The sequence below is a fragment of the Salvelinus fontinalis genome, chromosome 2 (assembly GCF_029448725.1).
Source record: "Salvelinus fontinalis isolate EN_2023a chromosome 2, ASM2944872v1, whole genome shotgun sequence".
Classification (NCBI taxonomy): Eukaryota; Metazoa; Chordata; class Actinopteri; order Salmoniformes; family Salmonidae; genus Salvelinus; species Salvelinus fontinalis.
In genome coordinates this window covers 42,905,396-42,931,490 of record NC_074666.1, presented here as the reverse complement: position 1 = coordinate 42,931,490, position 26,095 = coordinate 42,905,396, and the positions used below count along the sequence as shown (strand labels likewise).

Here is a 26,095-nt window from a genome sequence, read left to right as displayed (position 1 = left end):
CCAAACCCCAGACCTATAGGGTGGCGTAGGAAAGCGGGCAAGCACACACGCTTAACACACAGGGGTGCACACAGTTTGAGAGCCTATTGTAGGTTCTATACACACCTGTACACACTCATCTTCTTTTTGGAGGGCTTGTTTTCTCTATCGGAGCATGGCCATGCTGCTAGCTGGATGATAAGGCACAAACACAGCTCACTATGGAGAAGCACCATTGAGATGTCCACCCGGTGTCTGTCCCACCACCCACTGCTCTGCATGCCTTTGACAGAGACACACATGATGCACAAAGTGCTCCCCAGCCAGCCAGCCAGCCAGCCAACCAGCCAGCCAGCCAGCCAGCCAGCCACTGCCTGGCTGCATACTTTGCTGTGTGTCAGTTCTCCCCTCTTTCCTCCTCCCCTTATTGATGCTCAGCTTGCTCCCTCGTATTCAGACCAGCCCTTTTGACCTTTCCTCCCTGCTACACTGGCCTGTTTGGGATTTGTTAAAGGGTGTGTTTGCAAGCTTATAAGTGTGTAGGAGTTGGGGTGTGTGTGTTCCTGTCTGAGTGCATGGGTATGTCTGATTGTGTGCGTGTCTGGCTTTGTGCGAGTGAGATTGTGTGTTCACGTGGCAGCATGGCTCTGTTCATTTGATAGTGAGGGGGTCTACAGGAATTGTCTCCTTCCTGAGGATTACAGCAGCCCGTTCAACCTCACTACACATTCTCCTGGTGTTGAACGGAGACCAAATCCTGTGTGCGTGCGCGCGCGCGGGGGGTTGCCATGGCAGCAGCAGTTTAGCATACATTAGATATTAGCCCAACATTACAGCAGAGGTGGAGAGGAAGGCAGAGCAGGTTTGTGTTCTCATTCGATGAGAGAGACTGACAGTAAATGTCATTTTTAGGATGGGTCTGCTCGTGTAGATTGATATTCTTCCCCGAGGGAAGAACACAGTAAGGTTTTATAGCCTTCCCAAATCCCACTATGCTCTCTAACATACAGGCACATTCAGTACACACACACATGATCTCTTGCTCTCTGCTTAGGACATGTCTGTCCCTCTCTATCCCACTTCTAACTTCCCCCTATAGGCCTACTTCTATATGTCAGCTCTTGCTCTGTTTATCTATTTGTTTCTCCTCCTCTCTCACCCCCCTCCCCTCTCTCTCCCTGCCTCCCTCCCCTCTATGACCCTCCTAGACCAGAGCATGGCACTATTTTGGGACTTGCGTCACCCCTTTCCTGTCCTCTCCATCCTGCCCGCCACGTGCACCGCTTACTAATAATGTTCCGTCCCACTCCTTTCTCTCCGCTGTGGTTATTTGCTTTCCAATAGTTTTCTAACCTCCTCAAGGGCGTTGAAATAAAATGAGCTCAGGAGAGGAGTCCTGAATACGTATCGAAAGTTGTTTACCTGCTACATCTCAATACTGTAGGCTAGTGGCTACACACAAGCATTTACCTACTACATCTCAATACTGTAGGCTAGTGGCTACACACAAGCATTTACCTACTACATCTCAATACTGTAGGCTAGTGGCTACACACAAGCATTTACCTACTACATCTCAATACTGTAGGCTAGTGGCTACACACAAGCATTTACCTACTACATCTCAATACTGTAGGCTAGTGGCTACACACAAGCATTTACCTACTACATCTCAATACTGTAGGCTAGTGGCTACACACAAGCATTTACCTACTACATCTCAATACTGTAGGCTAGTGGCTACACACAAGCATTTACCTACTACATCTCAATACTGTAGGCTAGTGGCTACACACAAGCATTTACCTACTACATCTCAATACTGTAGGCTAGTGGCTACACACAAGCATTTACCTACTACATCTCAATACTGTAGGCTAGTGGCTACACACAAGCATTTACCTACTACATCTCAATACTGTAGGCTAGTGGCTACACACAAGCATTTACCTACTACATCTCAATACTGTAGGCTAGTGGCTACACACAAGCATTTACCTACTACATCTCAATACTGTAGGCTAGTGGCTACACACAAGCATTTACCTACTACATCTCAATACTGTAGGCTAGTGGCTACACACAAGCATTTACCTACTACATCTCAATACTGTAGGCTAGTGGCTACACACAAGCATTTACCTACTACATCTCAATACTGTAGGCTAGTGGCTACACACAAGCATTTACCTACTACATCTCAATACTGTAGGCTAGTGGCTACACACAAGCATTTACCTACTACATCTCAATACTGTAGGCTAGTGGCTACACACAAGCATTTACCTACTACATCTCAATACTGTAGGCTAGTGGCTACACACAAGCATTTACCTACTACATCTCAATACTGTAGGCTAGTGGCTACACACAAGCATTTACCTACTACATCTCAATACTGTAGGCTAGTGGCTACACACAAGCATTTACCTACTACATCTCAATACTGTAGGCTAGTGGCTACACACAAGCATTTACCTACTACATCTCAATACTGTAGGCTAGTGGCTACACACAAGCATTTACCTACTACATCTCAATACTGTAGGCTAGTGGCTACACACAAGCATTTACCTACTACATCTCAATACTGTAGGCTAGTGGCTACACACAAGCATTTACCTACTACATCTCAATACTGTAGGCTAGTGGCTACACACAAGCATTTACCTACTACATCTCAATACTGTAGGCTAGTGGCTACACACAAGCATTTACCTACTACATCTCAATACTGTAGGCTAGTGGCTACACACAAGCATTTACCTACTACATCTCAATACTGTAGGCTAGTGGCTACACACAAGCATTTACCTACTACATCTCAATACTGTAGGCTAGTGGCTACACACAAGCTTTTTTTTCTAAATTCAGCCCATTAAAGGGCAATTCCACCACTTTTCAACCTCATTATTTCCAGCACATTACCTGTGTCTACATACACTGAGTGTATAAAACATTAAGAACACCTGCTCTGTCCATGACAAGACTGACCAGGTGAATCCAGATGAAAGCTATGATCCCTTATTGATGTCACTTGTTAAATCCACTTCAATCAGTGTAGATGAAAGGGAGGAGACACGTTAAAGGACTTTTAAGCCTTGAGACAATTGAGACATGGATTGTGTATGTGTGCCATTCAGAGGGTGAATGGGCAAGACAAAATAAAGTGCCTTTGAATGAGTTATGGTAGTAGGTGCCAGGAGCACCGGTTTGTGTCTAGAACTGTAACGCTGCTGGGTTTTTCACGGTCAACAGTTTCCTGTCTGTATCAAGATTGGTCCACCACCCAAAGGACATCTTCGGTATACTCAGTGTATGTGAAAACAATGCATTCCTACTTCTTGTAGAAGAATAAGTTCTACCCAATGACATCAACAACATTGATTTTCAAACACTGAGATTCGAGGTGACGCGGGGAGCAAGAAAATACCCCCCCTCTGGCTAGAAACTCGTTGCAGGTTTTGAAAATCACCGTTTACCTTTAATCCTACCCTGTCGTATCACAGAAGTGTTTTTTTAGGACCTTATCTTTTTAACCATAGATCATAAAAAACAGCTGTTTCCACATATGTAGACACTAGTGTGGTGCTGGAAATGATTAGTATGAGTTTGTAATTATGAGGTTTAACGCATAGCCTGTAAAACATGGTGTACATTTGGTTGTGCATCAGCAGTTTCTGTTTGTCAGTCACTGACAGTCAATTAGCCCATGTCAGCTAACATTTATAGTGGTAAGTTAGTCTAGCCAGCTATTCATTCTGTTAGTCACTCACTCAGACTCATAGCAACCATTTTCTCTCCATGGCAAAATGTATGGAATTGCAGGAAATTAGCGCAGGGGGGGGGGGGGGTCCTCCCCCCTTCCAAAAATCCCTTAGGTCCCCCAAAAGGTTAGGGACAGCTCTGACTGCATGTGTGGATATGGATGTGGGTACAAAGAGTTAAGATTTGTTTGTGGCCCCCAACCCCATCAAAGTTGCCCGTTCCTGCTCTAGCTGTAGATCAGGTTGCCTCAAGGAACCAAGTACCAGCAAGCGTTTCTCCTCCTTGGAAAAGGAGCGGGGGACCGCTTACATTGAAACCAACACTTTAGACCTGACTAAGTTAGTGTCAGTAAATCTTAGGGACCGACCTGCAACATCCCATGGACCAGCGCCGGTCCGTGGACCAGATGTTGAGGAACACTGCTGTAGATCACAACATGTCCTGCTCACTAGATGGATGACGTCCCAGACAGAGCAGACTTTCAGCCTTTCAGCCCCATCTAGCTGCAGTCCAGCAAAGCACCACCACTCACTTCTACTCAGCAGCGCTCAGGTGGTTCCCCCTCCAATCTCCTACCCTAATAACCAACGGGCTTTTCTTCCTTGGCGTCGACCGGAGGATTATTTAATAACAAGACCAATGCGCGTGCAACCGTGGAGCAAAACAGGCAGGGTTTGGCTTTGAGTCAAAGGATTGTTGACAACATGTAAACTATATTTCTTTCTTTATTAAAACATAAATACATTTGCACAATAAACACTTGTCTCTCAAATACGTTGTTGTTGACATATTAGCATAGACGTGACAGCGAGGTACAACGAGCTGAAACGAGCCATCTACGATTCCCTACATGGCAGCTTCTTGTCAGTGTTGCTAACTATTAGACCGTCCAGAATCGCAACACACATACTTCTGCTCTATCGATGAGTAAACATAGTTTTCATGGCAATGTCAGCTAACCCGTCTATTGCAAAGGGTGGCGTGTATCCACTGTGTGCTAGTCTTGCCAAAAGCAAGAGAAAATCTTAAGAATATTCTCCTTAATGCCCCTTTCGTGGCAGCACAAAGCAGCTGGACATCTCATAGCTTACCTCTTACTGAGAGATGGACATATTTTTTAATGCACGTAGCCCTAGATGTCAATGTATCCAACTCAGGTGGAGATGCAGCCAAAAATCCTAGACAAGTGCTACAGTCTTTTTCCTTCATCAGGAATTTCCAAAAGCCTCTTTCTTTATTCTACTTGTAATACGTAAAAACGTAACATTTTATGCTTCAGCCTCCACGCTCCTCATCGGCTGTAGGGTTGAGGTTAGGGTTAATAACACAAGCAGATTAAGGAAATTCTTTCAGCCCTGGTGCTGTTGAACTCTTGCCTGGTCCCAGATCTGTTTATGCGGTCTTGCCAACTCCAAGCAATGGGGTGACAATGAGTGTAGGGGTTGGCAAGACAGCAGACCTGGGACCAGGAAACTGGAACACCGGGCACTTCACTCTCCCTTGAGATTCACCATCTTTATTTGTTTGGGATACATCTGTAATGTGCAGTTGGAAGATATTCTTCAAAGCAGCTCTACTTTGCCTGTGGGTGAATTACTACGTTATTGGTTGTATGAGGCCCACTTGTTTTTTCTTCAATGGAATTACAGTGGAAACAGAAGAGAAAGGGAGTTTATTCCTAGGTACAACAGATGGCCAGCCTAAGGTAACTGGGGGGGAAGTGTGACTGTGTGTGTAACCACCTTTATTGGCCTGACTGACTTAACGACCTCCTTGGGGAGAGAGGGAGGGAGTGTGTGTGCTCACTGTGTGTGTGCTCACTGTGTGTGTGCTCACTGTGTGTGTGCTCACTGTGTGTGTGCTCACTGTGTGTGTGCTCACTGTGTGTGTGCTCACTGTGTGTGTGCTCACTGTGTGTGTGCTCACTGTGTGTGTGCTCACTGTGTGTGTGCTCACTGTGTGTGTGCTCACTGTGTGTGTGTGTGTGTGTGTGTGCTCACTGTGTGTGTGTGTGTGTGTGTGCTCACTGTGTGTGTGTGTTTGTGCTCACTGTGTGTGTGTGTTTGTGCTCACTGTGTGTGTGTGTTTGTGCTCACTGTGTGTGTGTGTTTGTGCTCACTGTGTGTGTGTGTTTGTGTGTGTGTGTGTGTGTGTGTGTGTGTGCTCACTGTGTGTGTGTGTGTGTGTGCTCACTGTGTGTGTGTGTGTGTGTGCTCACTGTGTGTGTGTGTGTGTGTGCTCACTGTGTGTGTGTGTGTGCGCTCACTGTGTGTGTGTGTGTGTGTGTGCGCTCACTGTGTGTGCGCGCTCACTGTGTGTGCTTACTGTGTGTGTGTGTGTGCTCTCACTGTGTGTGTGTGTGTGTGCTCACTGTTTGTGTGTGTGTGTGCTCACTGTGTGTGTGTGTGTGTGTGTGTGTGTGTGTGTGTGTGTGCTCACTGTGTGTGTGTGCTCACTGTGTGTGTGTGCTCACTGTGTGCTCACTGTGTGTGTGTGTGTGTGTGTGAGTGTGTGTGTGTGTGTGTGTGCTCACTGTGTGTGTATGTGTGCTCACTGTGTATGTGTGTGTGCTCTGTGTGTGTGTGTGTGTGCTCACTGTGTGTGTGTGTGCGCTCACTGTGTGTCCGTGCGTGTGCGCTCACTGTGTGTCCGTGCGTGTGCGCTCACTGTGTGTCCGTGCGTGTGCGCTCACTGTGTGTCCGTGCGTGTGCGCTCACTGTGTGTGCGTGCGTGTGCGCTCACTGTGTGTGCGTGCGTGTGCGCTCACTGTGTGTGCGTGCGTGTGCGCTCACTGTGTGTGCGTGCGTGTGCGCTCACTGTGTGTGCGTGCGTGTGCGTTCACTGTGTGTGCGTGCGTGTGCGCTCACTGTGTGTGCGTGCGTGTGCGCTCACTGTGTGTGCGTGCGTGTGCGCTCACTGTGTGTGCGTGCGTGTGCGCTCACTGTGTGTGCGTGCGTGTGCGCTCACTGTGTGTGCGTGCGTGTGCGCTCACTGTGTGTGCGTGCGTGTGCGCTCACTGTGTGTGCGTGCGTGTGCGCTCACTGTGTGTGCGTGCGTGTGCGCTCACTGTGTGTGCGAGTGTGTGTGCGCTCACTGTGTGTGCGAGTGTGTGTGCGCTCACTGTGTGTGTGTGCGCTCACTGTGTGTGTGTGCGCTCACTGTGTGTGTGTGCGCTCACTGTGTGTGTGTGCGCTCACTGTGTGTGTGTGCGCTCACTGTGTGTGTGTGTGTGCGCTCACTGGGTGTGTGTGTGGCTCACTGTGTGTGTGCGCGTGCTGTGTGTGTGTGTTCATTGCGTGTGTCACAAGACAATGGAGGCTGTGCTATGACACAGCCCCACATGCATCATACTGGGCTTATTCTATGCAGGATGTCCTGTTGTGATTTTCCCGATCCGTTGTTAGTGCTGGGCGCTTTGGCTGTTCTCTAACATCTGATTCAACCAATCAAGGCCTTAAAAATAATAATATTAATAGAGACAGAGACTCTAGCCTTGGTTGGTGTTTTGCCCTTTTATGTCTTGGCCTTGTCTGTTTACGGATCATAAAGATATACTGTACACTACCAGCACGATTTACCGCATGTATGGAACAGGATAACGACGTCCTCCAACATCAGGGTCAGCTCCCTACCCGGATCAGTTGTCAGTCCTCGTTCCAACATCAGGGTCAGCTCCCTACCCGGATCAGTTGTCAGTCCTCGTTCCAACATCAGGGTCAGCTCCCTACCCGGATCAGTTGTCAGTCCTCGTTCCAACATCAGGGTCAGCTCCCTACCCGGATCAGTTGTCAGTCCTCGTTCCAACATCATTGTCAGCTCCCTACCCGGATCAGTTGTCAGTCCTCGTTCCAACATCAGGGTCAGCTCCCTACCCGGATCAGTTGTCAGTCCTCGTTCCAACATCAGGGTCAGCTCCCTACCCGGATCAGTTGTCAGTCCTCGTTCCAACATCAGGGTCAGCTCCCTACCCGGATCAGTTGTCAGTCCTCGTTCCAATTAGTGGTGTTGTGGTATGTGTCAGGGTCAGTGGTTCAAGGTGGCTGGCTGAGTGCAATATTAGAGTCAGTGTCATAATGCAGCAGGCTGCTGGCTGCTCCCAGGGTCTCTCTCTCTGCTCCCTCTGTATCTTGGTCTTTCCCTCCATTCTCTCTGTCCGTCTGTCTACTCTCTCCTCCTCTCTGTCTGATTTGAGATGCAAGCAGCCCCATCTCCAGACCTGCATTGAAGCTGACAGTTTGAGGTCAGCCCCTCATGCATATACACCCCCTGAGAGGAGGGGGGGGTTTGTGAGAGAGAACATTTTCATGGTGTGTGTGTGTGAGGTCAAGCGGTGGCGGGGGAGGGGGTGTGTTTCTCTTTCCCAGATAAAGCTGTGTGCCTACCTACAGGATCAGCAGTTTTGTGTGCTGCTGGAGGAGGATGGACAGCGTTGTGTTAGTACCAGGCAGCGTGCCAAGACATTGTACTGACAGTTTGTACGTGTTTTTCTTTCACCAGTTCACTGAATTGGTCCAAAAAGGCTCTTGGAAGTCAAACATAGAAGGCCGGGCGGGTAAATGGTTGTTCTTTATGGTTTCATTCCTCCATTTAGGCTACATCATCATGGTAGTTAGTTCGTGCTTCAAAGAGCGGTGAAAGGGTTAGAAGTGGCCTACTGTGTCAGGAGCATTTCTGAAAATACATCAGTTTAATCACATGACTCTTATCTGAACACGAATTGGCTGTTACATGAGGACCAATGCTGTGTGGGTGAAAGCTTGAGTTGCATCAAATTATATCAGTGTTATAACACTGCTATGTAGGTTTCATATTCGACCACACACTACCTATCATCCGCGTTATCCACTCCTCCTCATGCAAGGTGTGAAGTATATATTCCACGCTAGACTGAAGCCTCATGTAAGGTTTACCAAGGTTAATCAGATTTTTTTTGTTTTGAAGTCTCTGCTTTGCATACAGATGACTCATCACCACTGGCTACAGTCCCTCCACCCTGTTAATATCATCACCACTGGCTACAGTCCCTCCACCCTGTTAATATCATCACCACTGGCTAATGTCCCTCCACCCTGTTAATATCATCACCACTGGCTAATGTCCCTCCGCCCTGTTAATATCATCACCTCTGGCTACAGTCCCTCCACCCTGCTAATATCATCACTGCTGGCTACAGTCCCTCCACCCTGTTAATATCATCACCGCTGGCTACAGTCCCTCCACCCTGTTAATATCATCACCGCTGGCTACAGTCCCTCCACCCTGTTAATATCATCACCACTGGCTACAGTCCCTCCACCCTGTTAATATCATCACCACTGGCTACAGTCCGTCCACCCTGTTAATATCATCACCACTGGCTACAGTCCCTCCACCCTGTTAATATCATCACCACTGGCTACAGTCCCTCCACCCTGTTAATATCATCACCACTGGCTACAGTCCCTCCACCCTGTTAATATCATCACCACTGGCTACAGTCCCTCCACCCTGTTAATATCATCACCACTGGCTACAGTCCCTCCACCCTGTTAATATCATCACCACTGGCTACAGTCCCTCTACCCTGTTAATATCATCACCTCTGGCTGCAGTCCGTCCACCCTGTTAATATCCTCACCTCTGGCTACAGTCCCTCCACCCTGTTAATATCATCACCACTGGCTAATGTCCCTCCACCCTGTTAATATCATCACCTCTGGCTACAGTCCCTCCACCCTGTTAATATCATCGCCACTGGCTACAGTCCGTCCACCCTGTTAATATCATCGCCACTGGCTACAGTCCCTCCACCCTGTTAATATCATCGCCACTGGCTACAGTCCCTCCACCCTGTTAATATCATCACCAGTATGATTCCCAGAGTGTATGGCCAAAGTTAATCACAGCTCTATCATGTGGTTCTCAGTTCCATAGGTGTGTCTCAAATGGCACCCTATTTCCTATATAGTACAGCACTTTCAAAGGTGGGTCACTACATAGGAAATGGAGTGCATCCTATATGAGACTGTTGGCAGCTACAGTGGCAGTTAATGCTGCCACTTTTCAGGTCAGCCGGTCTGACTGTTGCATTAATACATAGGAATTGTAGGTTCCATCCCACTGGCCCCACAGCCTTTGATTCTAGTTCAATCTCGCCTCACACCTGTAGGCTCTATTCTCAAGTCATTATTATCAGAGAGGCAAATGATGTGAGAGGCCAGAGCGTTTCTTTGATGGCTCAATGGCTAAATCACATTGACATTCTCCCTCTGTGAAAGTGCTACTTTGCCTCCGCACATAATAACATTGACGTTCCTCACATTGAAGGTGCTATTTGGCCTTTGCACACACAGTATCCAGCTGGCGCGCACACACAGTCACACACACACAGTCACACACACACAGTCACACACACACAGTCACACACACACAGTCACACACACACAGTCACACACACACAGTCACACACACACAGTCACACACACACAGTCACACACACACAGTCACACACACACAGTCACACACACACAGTCACACACACACAGTCACACACACACAGTCACACACACACAGTCACACACACACAGTCACACACACACAGTCACACACACACAGTCACACACACACAGTCACACACACACAGTCACACACACACAGTCACACACACACAGTCACACACACACACACACACACACACACACACACACACAAAAACCTGTTTGGTATCCTCGTGGCTGCATCTATGCATAAAATATGGTGTGAGCACACAGACAAGCACAAGCCTCCTTTCACAAGTGAATATGTGACAGGCACAATGTTACGCCCTCACTCTGGTGTGTCCACATGTCTTTCACACACTCTGTGTGTGTGTGTGTGTGTGTGTGTGTGTGTGTGTGTGTGTGTGTGTGTGTGTGTGTGTGTGTGTGTGTTCCATCCCCAGTGCCAACTAATGGGTTATGGCATCTCGTCTAATTGAAATGATACATCCATTAACACCTTCTGGTCAAAGTGCCAGACTCTAAGGCAGGGGTGTCAAACTCATTCCACGGAGGGCCTTGTGTCTGCAGGTTTTTGGTCTTTCCTTTCAATAAAGCCCTAGACAACCAGGTGTGGGGAGTTCCTAACTAATTAGTGATGTTAATTCATCAATCAAGTACAAGGGTGGAGCGAAAACCCGCAGACACTCGGCCCTCCGTGGAATGAGTTTGACACCTGTGCTCTAAGGTGTCATATAACACACATTCTGTTCTATTCTCGTGTGAACCTAAAATACATTTCCATTCAGTCTCCGATTTTTTCCAAAACCTAACCCTTATCACTTACTGTAACCCCAAACCCTAAGCTTAAAATACCCTTTGTCCTCATGGGGATGTGGGAAATGGCCCCACGGGGGAACATTTTCCTTGTTTTACTAACCTTGTGGGGACGTTGGACGATTTCCGGGGCCCACAAGGATAGAAGAACCAACACACACACCAGCCTCTAGGGTGCCTTTGAACTTGTGGCTTCCATATTGAGTTGACAATACATGACCATATATATCAGTGTTTTTATCTAGAGAGTTGGCTGGGAGGACTGGTGAGGTTTGTGGTTTTTGTTGAGGCGGGTTCTGTGTTTTCTATGTAGTGTTTTTCTTGACGCAATAAGAGCATCTGAAAGTCTCTCTCGTTCTCTGTCTCCCTCTTTTGAAACAGGAATTTAGCCTAATGTGTGAGCAGTTTTGGTATTAAAGCATTTTTTGCTGTTTTAATGTGTTTCTTGGAAAGTAAGATATTGAGCCAATAAATTGGATTGAAATTCAAATGCCCTCTCTCGCTCCTTCCCCCGCCCCTCCCTTCCTCTCGCTCTCCTCTAGGGGCCTGAGGCCAGGGCGTCACCCAGAGGACGACGACATAGTGCCTGAGCTGGCCCGCCTGGTCTACCCCCGAGAGAGACCTGACTGGGAGGAGACCATCAGCGCCATGGTGAGATGGCGACCACTGGCAGAGACGCGCGTACACACACACGTACATATATGCACACTAACGTTCAGAAGTTTGGCGTCACTTAAGTGACCCCAAAAGTTTGAACGGTAGTGTACATATAATAATCGCAGTATCAAATCTCAATGCAAATAGAATTGTGAGAATCACAATGCATATCGTATCGTCACCTAAGTATTATGATATTGTATTGTGAGGTCCCAGTTGTGACGCACACACACACACACACACACACACACACACACACACACACACACACACACACACACACACACACACACACACACACACACACACACACACACACACACACACACACAACATCCCAGCTTAGCGAGACCCCGACAGTGTCAGTGCTAATCAAACGTTCAGTACTTAGATAACAAGGCTCTTCTTTGATTGGGGCTTGTTGGCTCCCTGACACCGTTTTATCTCAGTCTCCTTTAATGAACTGATTGTCTTAACTGTTCGGGAAATGTCTTGATATCAAACTGAAATGCTGCATCAACATCCAGCCTCAGCTCCCAATCGTGAAATGATGATGATGCCTCTCATGTACATCATTAATGTAACTTTAGAAGTAGTGGGGATGTATCAGAACCTAATCTATTGTACATGATTTATGTACACTGAACAAAAATATAAAAGCAAAGTGAGCTGAAATAAGAGACCAGAAATGTTCCATATGCACAAAAAGCTTATTTCGCTCAAATTTTGTGCACAAATTAGTTTACATCGCTGTTAGTGAGCATTTTTCCATTGCCAAGATAATCTATCCACCTGACAGGTGTGGCATATCAATAAACTGATTAAAGAGCATGATCATTACACAGGTGCACCTTGTGATGGGGACAATAAAAGGCCAGTCTAAAAAGTGCGGTTTTGTTACACAACACAATGCCACAGATGCCTCTAGTTTTGAGGGAGCATGCAATTGGCATTCTCACTGCAGGAATGTCCACCAGAGCTGATGCCAAAGAATTTAATGTTAATTTCTCACCCATAAGCCACCCCCAACGTTGATTTAGAGAATTTGGCAACACATCCAACCGGCCTTACAACCGCAGACCACGTGTAACCACACCAGCCCGGGACCTCCACATCCGGCTTCTTCACCTGCGCGATCGTCTAAGACCAGCCACCCGGAATGGCTGAAGCTGAGGAGTATTTCTGTCTGTTATTAAGACTTTTTGTGGGGGCAAAACTGACTGGCTGGGCCTGGCTCCCCAGTGGGTGGGCCTATGCCCACCCATGGCTGCGTCTTTGCCCATTAATGTGAAATCCATAGATTACAGCCTAATTTATTTGTTTCAATTGACTGATTTCTTCACATGAACTAACTCACTAAAATCATAAAAATTGTTGCGTTTATATTTTTGTTCAGTATATGTAGGCTAAACTTAAGAAGAATTGTAATGACATTGTAGTGTTTAAACAAACCACTTAAATCAGATGATTCAATATTGAATCAATTAATGTGAATATGAATAAATTAATGTAACCCCCCTCATATATAATTAAAGTTATCCCATCTTTTAATAAATATCTATATTTCTAATACGCCAAAGTCTCCATTAGTGATATGATATCTTTTTTCCCACTCTAACTGAGCTGCATTCAGCAACATGCTATCTGAAATGAGGCCGTCTCCATGGTAACATGACAGTTGGCCGCCACCATGCTCACTTTGGAACCACAAACATTCAATACAGTTGCAGAGAGACACAGTTGGCGTCCCAAATTGCACCCTATTCCCTATATACTACTCTACTTTTGACAACAGCCCTATTGGCCCAGGTCAAACGTAGTGCACTAATTAGGGTATGGGGTGCAAGATGGCACACAGACACAGCCATATCTCTACCGCTAATGAATGTTGATCAGTTTTGAAACATTAAAGACATGGCATATCTGCTGTTCTTTGTTAAATGTTGTATTTTGTTATTATGAAGGGGGCAATAGTTGTGAATACATCTCTCTAAATAAGTCCCACTTGTGGTTTAGGGACATTGTTGTGATAAAAAATGCTATGGTAGTTAGCGGTCACAGTGGGTAGCAGTATGCCCAAATGGCAGTAGCGGACATACGTGGCAGGCAGGGGTTGTTGTGCTGTATTTCAGAGGATGAATAGATCAATAAGTCTGCCAAGCTCTCGATTTGTCATAACGGTTGACCGAATGCACATTGATAACAGAACATTGGTCAGGTTGTTACTGCAAAAGAGAATGTGTTATCACTGGCTTACTTAGATGCAAATAGGCCTAGAAGAAAAAATGTACATGCTGCATGTGACTAGGCAAATTTACCAGTTGTTAATCGAGAAATACTGTATATTTGAATAACGCCTAAATGTGAAAGTGCAATACATAACCAAAATACTTCACCTTCAGCTTCACTTAATGTGACATAGGCTACTGTGCATAATATCTACCAACTCAAGTGTTCAGGGTGTTCCTTTATTTGGCCAGCCTTGAAGAGACCTTGCCTTCTTTAAGACACAGTTGAATATTTTATAGGTACAACTTCTGGGAATGTTTTGGCTAGACTTCATAAGCCTTTCTTGTCTCTCCCCTAGGGGAAGTACTGAAGTGGTTGCTACCAGTGTTTCCCTGCTCCTAGTAGCTCTTACTAGCCTGGTTTTCACTCTGTATTTACTATAGCAGAAACATTTTCGATGCCAAACAGCAATAAGAATGGAGTCGGCTAAAGCAGAAAGAACAAAAAGGGACTGGCACACAGGCTAAGCTGATATTCCCATTCACTGCTAGTGCAGGCCTGACAGGATGCTCTTTGTACCCTGGCCCACCTGGCTCCTGTCTCTCTGACCTCATTGGGAATGCTTATCTGCATATCACCTTCACTGTCTTTGGCTTCAGCCAGCTAGAAAGAGACCAAACTTCCCCACCTCTCGTCCTGTCCGCTCTCTCGCTCTCGCTCTCTTTCTCGCTCGCTCTCTCTCTTTCCTGCTCATTCTTTACTTTCCTTACTATCGCTCGCTCTCTCTCTTTCCTGCTCATTCTTTACTTTCCTTACTATCTCTCGCTCGCTCTCTCTCTTTCCTGCTCATTCTTTACTTTCCTTACTATCTCTCGCTCGTTCTTTACCATCTCTGGTTCGACTTCTTTCTCTCTGTTAACTTAGTGTTGCTCTTTTCCCTTCCCTGGCGGTCTGTGTTGACACAGGGTTATATGATTTAATGTTGTCAAATGCGTTTTAACCTCCCTCTGTCATGGATTAGCCTCTCAGTCATGGGTTCAGGGGTCAGACTTTTCCATGTTGGGTCAAACTTAGCTAGTAGGGGCCTGGAGTGGTCTAGCAATTTGTGGGTCTGAATCCGACCGACTGTCCTTCTACGCACTCTCCTAACTTTATTTCCACTCTTTCACGGTCTGTGTCCAATAAACATCAAAAATATAACAACCAAAAATATATAAAAAGTTGCTTGTCACCACATCTTGGAATTTTTTCTTTGAACAGTATTTCTTTGCGCTGTCCCTAGGTTTCTCTTGCATGCAGGTCAATTCATGGAGTTGTTTGTCAAAGGTGAAGTCACAGGTCATGTATTTACGGGTATGCATTTCTTTTGCGACATGCAGGCGCGGAGTGCTGAGGTCCCCGAGCTGAGCACTGAGCCCCTCCTGCGCTCCTGCAGCAGCACGGCCAGCATGAAGGTCAAGAACGTCAAGAAGTGAGTGGGTCGGCTGACCGAGTAGACTTAGCCCGCCGCATGCCTTCCGAAACTGCCATAACTCACATCTGCTGCACATCTCTCTCGCTCTCTACTTTGATTTCCTCTCTCCCCCCTTTCTGTCTCCCTCTGACTTTGACCCCACTCGATCTCTCCTAAGACCGGTCTCACTCCACCTTTGTCTTCTTCACCTTTGTGTCTTCTCCACCTTAGTGTCTTATCTCCATTCTCTGTCTCGATCAACCTTTTTCTCTGTCTGGCGCAGATGGACACAGTCACCTTCTTTCTAGCTCCTAGCCAACTTTGCAGTTTTGTTATTTGTTACATTATTTTATCAGAACATTTCTAATATTATTACCTACAGCTGAAAATAAGTTTTGGACATTAGATTGTCGGTCACTCACCAGAAATTCAACTTCCCTGACCTGAATCCTTTGGACTCCCCGAGGCAGCCCCATTCATCCTGGGTGCTATACCAAAACGTTAAGGCCGCATTAGAGTGAGGAGAAGTGGGGTCCTAGTCGGGCTCAGGCAGCGAGCAAACCATCCACAGCTTCCGAGTATATTACTCGCTAACGTTCAGTTCGTGGACAGCAAAGTAGACTAGCTCAGAGCGAGGATCTCCTTTCAGAGAGACATAAGAGACTGTAATATACTCTGTTTTACAGAATCATGGCGCTCTCCGGATATATTGTCCCTGTCCATACAGCCAGCGGGGTTCTCAGTTCATCGCGCGGATCAGAATTAAGAACTCTCTGTTCTCGCCTCAAACAATAGCATGGTATTTTTTCACTGTAATAGCTACTGTAATTGGACACTGCAGTTAGATTAACAAGAATTTACGCTTTCTGCCCATTTAAGACATGTCTATGTCCTGGAAAGTTGGCTGTTATATACAACGTCATTCTAGTCACATTTGTGCACGTTAGCAACAAGCGTCTCGGTTTCGGGACACCCATTTCGTAGAGGTAAAAAAAAAATGATGTACCCTAGGCCTACTGGTTGTATGAATTTGGGATCTATCGTCCCACAGCTGTCCAAGAGTCTTTGGGCTAATTCATTCTCGACAAGCTGACCAATAGAATTGGTTACCTTTTCTACTATGGGGGATAGTAGCTTGACATGGGGAAATGCTTAAGACAAAGTAAATTGAATGAAGTGGCCAAAATGTATATAGTCTAATTAGCCTACTGTCTATACAGAAATCCATATAATCATTCATAAAATCATTCAGAATAGGCTACTAAAGCATGATTTGGCCACAGAGGATCATTAGCTTCCCCTAGCCTTAAAAGAAAATGCATTGCCTACAGTCTGAAGGAAAGGCAGCATGTGCAATTTGGGCAGCATGCGCTGCAGATACCAAATAGATGATTATTGAGTTGCGACTGTCAGTGAAAAGTAGAGGCCCAGCCAGGCATATATTTTATTATTCAATTGTGGGAAAAGATTGTTTGGAAAGCATATGGCTATTTCTGTAAAAATAAGTCAATGAAAAGACTGTAATCTGTGTGTCAGGTCTAAATCAGTCCCTGATTGGAGGGGAACAATGAATACAAGCAGTGAGTTTGAGGGGTCTAGACACACCATTCACACCACTGTATCAGTGGCAGTCAGTGCCGTTTAAGATGAGGGAGGACATCTTTTTTTTTCATGAGCATGGGCTTATTTCTATTACATCATATTGGATGACTCTCATTTAATTTTCCAAATCAAAATGTATTTCTCACTTGTGCCGAATACAACAGGTGTAGAACTTACTGTGAAATGCTTACAAGCCCTTAACCAACAATGCAGTTCAAGAAATCAAATCAAATTTTATTTGTCACATACACATGGTTAGCAGATGTTAATGCGAGTGTAGCAAAATGCTTGTGCTTCTAGTTCCGACCATGCAGTAATATCTAACAAGCAATCTAACAATTTCACAACAACTACCTTATACACACACAAATGTAAAGGAATGAATAAGAATATGTACATAAAAATATTTATGGATGAGCGATGGCCGAACGGCATAGGCAAGATGCAGTAGATGGTATAGAGTACAGTATATACATATGAGATGAGTAATGTAGGGTATGTAAACATTATAAAAAGTGGCATTGTTTAAAGTGACTAGTAATACATTTATTACATCCAATTTTTAACTATTAAAGTGGCTAGAGATTGAGTTAGTATGTTGGCAGCTCAATGTTAGTGATGGCTGTTTAACAGTCTGATGGCCTTGAGATAGAAGCTGTTTCTCAGTCTCTCGGTCCCGGCTTTGATGTACCTGTACTGACCTCTCCTTCTGGATGATAGCGGGGTGAACAGGCAGTGGCTCGGGTGGTTGATGTCCTTGATGATCTTTTTGGCCTTCCTGTGACATCGGGTGGTGTACGTGTCCTGGAGGGCAGGTAGTTTGCCCCCGGTGATGCGTTGTGCAGACCTTACTACCATCTGGAGAGCCTTACGGCCCCACAGGATGCTCTCGATTGTGCATCTGTAAAAGTTTGAGTGTTTTTGGTGACAAGCCAAATTTCTTCAGCCTCCTGAGGTTGAAGAGGCGCTGTTGCGCCTTCTTCATCACGCTGTCTGTGTGGGTGGACCATTTCAGTTTGTCTGTGATGTGTACGCCGAGGAACTTAACTTACTACCCTCTCCACTACTGTCCCGTCGATCTGGATAGGGTGGGTGCTCCCTCTGCTGTTTCCTGAAGTCCACGATCAGCTCCTTTGTTTTGTTGACATTGAGTGTGAGGTTATTTTCCTGACACCACACTCCGAGGGCCATCACCTCCTCCCTGTAGACCGTCTCGTCGTTGTTGGTAATCAAGCCTACCACTGTAGTGTCGTCTGCAAACTTGACGATTTGAGTTGGAGTTAAGAAAATATTTACTAAATTAACTAAAGTAAAAAATTAAAAGTAACAAAATTAAAGTTTATAACAATAACGTGGCTATATACAGGGGGTTCCAGTACTGAGTCAATGTGTGGGGGTACAGGTTAGTCGAGGTAGTTTATACATGTAGGTCGGGGTAAAGTGACTGCATAGATAATAAACAGCGAGTAGCAGCAGTGTAAAAACAAGAGGGGTCAATGTAAATAGTCTGTGTGGCAATTTGATTAATTGTTCAGCAGTCTTATAGCTTGGGGGTAGAAGCTGTTGTGCCTTTTGGACCTAGACTTGGCAACTCTTATATAGGTCCTGGATGGCAAGAAGCTTGGCCACAGTGATGTATTGGGCCGTACACACTACCCTCTGTAGTGCTTTACGGTCAGATGCCGTGCAGTTGCCATACCAGGCGGTGATGCAATCGGTCAGGATGCTCTCGATGGTGCCACTGTCTAACTTTTAGAGGATCTGGGGACCCATGCCAAATTTTTTCAGTCTCCTGAGGTGGAAAAGGTGTTGTCGTGCATTCTTCACGACTGTCATGGTGTGTTTGGACCATGATAGTTGGTGAGGTGGGCACCAAGGAACTTGAAACTCTCGACCTGCTCCACTACAGCCCCGTCAACGTTTCCTGTAGTCCACAAGCATCTCCCTTGTCTTGCTCACATTGAGGGAGATGATGTTGTCATGGCACCACACTGCAAGGTCTCAGCCTGTAAGGAGGTCAGTCTCATCGTTGTCGGTGATTAGGCCTACCACTGTTGTCGTCAACTAATTTAATGATGGTGTTAGAGTCGTGCTTGGCCACGCAGTTGTGGGTGAACAGGGAGTACAGGAGGGGGACTAAGCACGCACCCCTGAGGGGCCCCAGTGTTGAGGATCAGCGTGGCAGATGTGTTGTGGCCTATCCTTACCGCCTGGGGGCGGCCCGTCGGGAAGTCCAGGATCCAGTTGCAGAGGAAGGTGTTTAGTGCCAGGGTCCTTAGCTTAGTAATGAGCTTTCTGGGCACTATGGTGTTGAACGTTGAGCTGTAGTCAATGAACAGCATTCTCACATAGGTGTTCCTTTTGTCCAGGTGGTAAAGGGCATTGTGGAGTGCAATAGAGATTGTGTAATCTGTGGATCTTTTGGGGCGATATGCGAATCGGAGTGGGTCTAGGGTTTCCGGGATGATGGTGTTGATGACCAGCCTTTCAAAGCATTTCATGGCTACCGACGTCAGTGCTACGGTGCGGTAGTCATTTAGACAGTTTACCTTAGTGCTCTTGAGTGGTCTGCTTGAAACATGTTGGTATTACAGACTCGGTCAGGGAGAGGTTGAAAATGACAGTTAGGACACTTGGTCCGCGCATGCGCTGAGTACACGCCCTGGTAATCCGTCTGGCCTTGTAAATGTTGACCTGTTTAATGGTCTTGCTCACATTGGCTACGGAGAGTGTGATCACGCAGTCGTCCGGAACAGCCGGTGCTCTCACGCATGCTTCAGTGTTGCTTGCCTCGAAGCGAGCATGAAAAGCATTTTGCTTGTCTGGTAGGCTCGTGTCACTGGGCAGCTTGAGGCTGTGTTTCCCTTAGTAGTTCGTAATAGTTTGCAAGCCCTGCCACATCCAACAACCATCAGCGCCGGTGTAGTACGATTCAATCTTAGTCCTGTATTGATGCCTTGCCTGTTTGATGTTTCATCTGAGGGCATAGCGGGATTTCTTATAAGCTTCCGGATTAGTGTCCGCTCTAGCCTTTAGCTCGGTGCGAATGTTGCCTGTTATCCATGGCTTCTGGTTAGGATATGTACTTACTGTCACTGTGGGGATGACGTTGTCGATGCACTTCTTGATGAAGCTGGTGAGTCATTGCCACTGGATGAATCCCGGAACATATTCGAGTGTGCTAGAATACAGTCCTGCAGCTTCCGCATCATCTGACCACTTCCATTTAGAGCGAGTCACTGGTACCTCCTTTTTTAGTTTTTGCTTGTAAGCAGGAATCGGGAGGATAAAGGCGGTCTAGTTTTTTATTACCTTTGGGAAAATGCTGGTAGAAATGAGGTAAAACGGATATAACGTTGCCTGCATTAAAGTCCCCGGCCACTAGGAGCTCCGCTTCTGGATGAGCTTTTTCTTGTTTGCTTATGGCCTAATACCGCTCGTTTAGTGCAGTCTTAGTGCCAGCATCGGTTTTTGGTGTAAAATAGACGGCTACGAATAATATAGTGAGAACTCTCTTGGTAGATAGTGTGGTCTATAGCTTATCATGAGGTACTCTACGCCAGGCGAGCAATACATCGAGAGTTCTTTAATATTAGACATCGCACACCAGCTGCTATTGACAAATAGACCCCCCCCCCCCCCCCGCCCGTCAACTTTCCAGACGTAGCTGCTCTGTCCTTCCGATGCACAGAAAACCCAGCCAGCTCTATATTTTTTGGCCTAGGCCATGAGGTTGCTACAACCTAGCCTATGAATGAAAGTTTACAAACGTAGGTGCACACAGGTTGAGAGACACATTTTAGGTGATATAGGGTGTAATCATTAGTCCAACAGTTGCAAACAAGCGTTTCTATTGGACAAATTCAGGTATGTTTATCCCCGTTTTGTTCTGTTTGCTTGCGCTTAAGAAATGTTTTTCAACAGAATCGGCGGAATGAATACAACTCTGATCACACGTAAACAGAGTTCACTTTCATAACAGCCACGTTGTATTCCTTCTCTTCCCTTTGCTTGTGGACTTCAACGCATCCGCTGTATGTGATCAGGCGAAATAACCTTTCCAAGCCAAACTGCTACACACAGCCTACATCGTTGTCACCATATTAGCTGAAGTAACGTCATAGTCAACATAGCTAATATAACTAACGTGTTAGTAAACCTGCTACAATCATGCAGTAACGTTCGTGTACAGTAAGCAGTTACACCGGCAGGCCCCGGTGGCAATAAATGAATAATACCAGCTTATCTTGACTTGGAAGAGTTCCTGTGTTGTGTTGGAAGTCATAGCCAGCTAGTTAACATAGCATCCCTCTGGTTGAGCAGGGTGTTTCAGTAGGCTAAACTAGCTAGCTGCATTTGTTGCTAAGTAGGTGAAACTGAAAGTGAAAAAAAATACTTTATTTCTCTCTTGCTTCTCCTTCATTTTGGAAGAAATTAATTTGTTAACTGTTCAACTATTGTCCATCTCTCTTTTGAGTCAACTACTTAACACATTTTATACACTGCAGTGCTAGCAAGCTGTAGCTTATGCTTTCAGTACTAGATACATTATCTGATCCTTTGATTGGGTGGACAACATGTCAGTTCATGCTGGAAGAGCTCTGATAGGCTGGAGGACGTCCTCCGGAAGTTGTCATAATTACTGTGTAAGTCTATGGAAGGGGGTGAGAACCATGAGCATACTAGGTTTTGCATTGAAGTCATTGTACCCAGAGGAGGACGGAAGCTAGCTGTCCTCAGACTACACCATGGTGCTACCCTACAGAGTACTGTTGAGGCTACTGTAGACCTTCATTGCAAAATAGTGTTTTAATAAGTTATTTGGTGACGTGATTATATTAATATAGTTTTATCTAAAAATTATTATTTTAAATGTTTTACAATTGAAATGTTTATGAAATTCACTGAGGAGGATGGTCCTTCCCTTCCTCCTCTGAGGAGCCTCAACTGTACTGTGTATATATGTATTTATATTCTGGACTCGTTCTGATGTTGCTCGGTCTCATATGTCTTCATTTCTTGTTCTTTAAAAATATAGATTTTTGATCATGTATGTATTTTGTTTCGCTAGATATTGCTGCATTGTTGGAGCTAGAAACATAAGCATTTCGCTGCACCTGCGCTAACATCTGCGAAACTGTGTGTGTGACCAATACATTTTTATTTGATTTCTCTACCTCTCACTCTCTCGTTATGTCTCTCAGACCTGGCCCTTTCTTTCCCTCACTCGCTTACATTTTTCAGTTTCTATCTGATTTGATCTCGTTTTGCCCTCTTCCACCACGCTCCTCTCTTGTACCATCTGTTTTCTTCTTCTCCATCCCCCCACCTAGGGCTGTGGTAGTCATAATATTTTGTTAGCCTGTATGAAGAAAATGTATTTCAGAAGAACAGAATATGAGTTGGCCAACTGTAGGCCTATGGTATCAAATAATTTTTTTTTGTCACATGCGCCGAATACAGGTGTAGACCTTACAATGAAATGCTACTTACAAGCCCTTAACCAACAATGCAGTTTTAAGAAAATACCTAAAAAAATATAAAAGTAAGAGATAAGAATAACAAATAATTAAAGAGCAGCAGTAAATGACAATAGTGGGGCTATATACCAGTGTCGAGGTACTTGAGGTAATATGTACATGCAGGTAGAGTTATTAAAGTGACTATGCATAGATGATAACAGAGCAGCAGCAGTGTTCGGGGGGGGGCAATGCAAATAGTGTGGGTAGCCATTTGATTAGCTGTTCAGGAGTTTTATGGCTTGGGGGTAGAAGATATTTAGAAGCCTCTTGGAAAAATTCACATTTCTTATATTAAGCAAAACAGACAGCACATTACATTTAAAACATTTTTACAGATAGCCAGGGGCACACTCTAACACTCATACATAATTTAAAAACAAAGCATTTTTGGTTAGTGAGTCCGCCAGATCAGAGGCAGTCGGGATGACCAGGGAGGTTCTCTTGATAAATGTGTGAATTTGACCATGTTCCTGTCCTGTTAAGCATTTAAAATGTAACTAGTACTTTTGGGTATTAGGGAAAATGTATGGAGTAAAATGTACATTATTTTATTTAGGAATGTAGCGGAGCAAAAGTTGTCAAAAATATAACGTAAAGTACAGATATCCCCACAAAAAATGTATGTAGTACTTTAAAGTATTTTTACTAAAGTACTTTACACTACAGCCATTATTAAATGGGCAAGGGGAATAAAGACTCATCTGTGTGCACTCGAATACCAAATGGAGGCTTTACCGCTGGTCTGTTTTGTTGGCTACTTGGGTTTTATAGCAGAGCATGTGCTTTATGAGCAGCAGAGAAGTACACATAAGAACCCTTAACTCACTCCATGCATCAACCACTGTTTGAGGAGCATGTTCTCGCTGCCTGACTGTTGGATGTTCCGTCCAAACTCTGTATGCAATGGGCACTAGACCAAGTGAAATCATTTTTTTACATCGAGACATACACTATGCAGTGCATTTGGGAAGTATTCAGACTCCTTAACTTTTTCAACATTTTGTTACGTTACAGCCCCATTCTAAAATGGATTAAATTAAACATTTTCTTGAGCAATCTACACACAAATACCCTATAATGACATCTTATTTACATAACTATTCTTTGCTGTTAGACTTGAAATTGATGTCAGGTGGACCCAGTTTACATTGATTATCCTTGATGTTTCTACTACTTGAGTCCACCTGTGGTAAATTCAATTGATTGGGCATGATTGTGAAAGGCACACACCTGTCTATATATGGTCTCACAGTTAACTGTATATGTCAGAGCAAAAACCAAGCCATGAGGTCAAAGGAATTGTCCGTAGAGTTCCGAGACAGGCACAGATCTGGGGAAGGGTACCAAAACATGTCTGCTGCATTGACGGTCCCCAAGAACACAATGGCCTCCATCATTCTTAAATCGAGGAAGTTTGGATCCACCAAGCCTCTTCCTAGAGCTGGCCGCCCAGTCAAACTGAGCAATTGGGTGAGAAGGGGCTTGGTCAGAGAGGTGACCAAGAACCCAATGGTCATTCTGACAGAGCTCCAGAGTTCCTCTGTAGGGATGAGAGAACCTTTCAGAAGGACAACCATCTCTGTAGCACTCCACCAATCAGGCCTTTATGGTAGTGGCCAGATGGAAGCCACTCCTCAGTAAAAGGCACATGACAGCCCGCTTGGAGTTTGCCAAATGGCACCTAAAGACTATCAGACCATGAGAAGCAAGATTCTCTGGTCTGATGAAACCAAGATTGAACTCTTTGGCCTGAATGCCAAGCGTCACGTCTGGAGGAAACCTGGCACCATCCCTACGGTGAAGCACAGTGGTGGCAGCATCATGCTGTGGGGATGTTTGTTAGTGGCAGGGACTGGGAGACTAGTCAGGATCAATGGGAAAGATGAACGGAGCAAAGTACAGAGATCCTCGATTTAAAAAAGAAACCTGCTCCAGAGCGCTCAGGACTTCAGACTGGGGCAAAGGTTCACCTTCCAACAGGACAACGACCCTAAGCACACAGCCAAGACAATGCAGGCGTGGTTTGGGGGCAAGTCTCTGTCCTTGAGTGACCCAGCAAGAGCCCGGACTTGAACCCGATCGAACATCTCTGGAGAGACCTGAAGTTAGCTGTACATCAACTCCTCCTGTCCAACCCGACAGAGCTTGAGAGGATCTGCAGAGAAGAATGGGAGAAACTCCCCAAATACAGGTGTGACAAGCTTGTAGCGTCATACCCAAGAAGACTTGATGCTGTAATCACTGCCAATGGTGTTTCAACAAAGTACTGAGTAAAGGCCTTGAATACTTATATAAATGTGTTATTTCAGTTTTTATTTATAATAAATTAGCAAAAATGTCACTTTTTGCTTTGTCATTATGGGGTATTTTGTATAGATTGAGTAAAAAAAATGATTTAATCGTTTTTAAAATGTGTAACGTAACAAAATGTGGAAAAAGTCGAGGGGTCTGAATACTTTAGGAAGGCGCTATGTATACAAAAGCATGTGGACACCCCTTCAAATTAGTGGATTCGGCTGTTTCAGCCACACCCATTGATGACAGGTGTATAAAATTGAGCACACAGCCATGCAATCTCTATAGACAAACAATGGCAGTAGAATGGCCTTACTGAAGAGCTCAGTAACTTTCAACGTGGCACCCGTCGTAGGATGCCACGTTTCCAACAAGTCAGTTTGTCAAATTTCGACCCTGGTAGGGCTGCCCCGGTCAACTCTACGTGCTGTCATTGTGAAGTGGAAATGTCTGTGATCAACAACTGCTCAGCTCTTAAGTGTTAAGACTTAAAACCACACAAGTTCACAGAATGGGACCGCGGATTGCTGAAGCGCGTAGCGCATAAACATTGTCTGTCCTCGATTGCAACACTCGCTACCGAGTTCCAAACTGCCTTTGTATGCAACGTCAGCACAAGAACTGTTCGTCGGGAGCTTCATGAAATAGGTTTCCATGGCCGAGGAGCTGGCAGTCCAACGGACGAGTCTGGGTTTTGGCGGATGCCAGGAGAACGCTACCTGCCCAAATGCATAGTGCCAACTGTAAAGTGTGGTGGAGGAGGAATAGTAGTCTGGGGCTGTTTTTCATGGTTTGGACAATGCCCCTTAGTTCCAGTGAAGGGAAATCTTAACACTACAGCATACAATTACATTCTAGACGATTCTGTGCTTCCAACTTTGTGGCAACAGTTTGGGGAAGGCCCTCTTCTGTTTCAGCATGACGTGCACGAGGCAAGGTCCGTATTGAAATGGTTTGTCAATCGGTGTGGAAGACCTTAACTGGCAATAGAGCCCTGAGTACCAGACCATTAGGACCTGATGGTAGTTAGCAAGTTGGGTACTACCAACGCATGTGCAGAGGGCATAAAAGGAGATGACCGTGACTCAATCATCACATGGAATTTTACTGTGGTCATGACTGCTGGTGTGGCAGTAATACAGTCATTGCAACAGCCCGTCCCCCACGCCCTTTGCACTCTGACCTCAACCCCATCAAACACTTTTGGGATGAATTGGAACATTGACTGTGAGCCAGGCCAAATCACCCAACATCAGTGCCCGACCTCACTAATGCTCTACTTGTTATAGCACCAAAGG

The 26,095-nt window shown here is 45.5% G+C and overlaps 1 protein-coding gene across 3 annotated transcripts in view; it reads left to right on the top strand.

The window, feature by feature from the left end:
• The window catches only part of arhgap32b (Rho GTPase activating protein 32b), a 220,560-nt gene that overhangs the window by 88,293 nt on the left and 106,172 nt on the right, over positions 1-26,095 (top strand). For all 3 annotated transcript variants that reach the window (XM_055875737.1, XM_055875732.1, XM_055875728.1), the window contains exons 3-4: positions 11,582-11,690; positions 15,305-15,396. In XM_055875737.1, the coding sequence (XP_055731712.1) occupies positions 11,582-11,690; positions 15,305-15,396 (201 nt within the window). The remainder of the gene's footprint in view (positions 1-11,581; positions 11,691-15,304; positions 15,397-26,095) is intronic.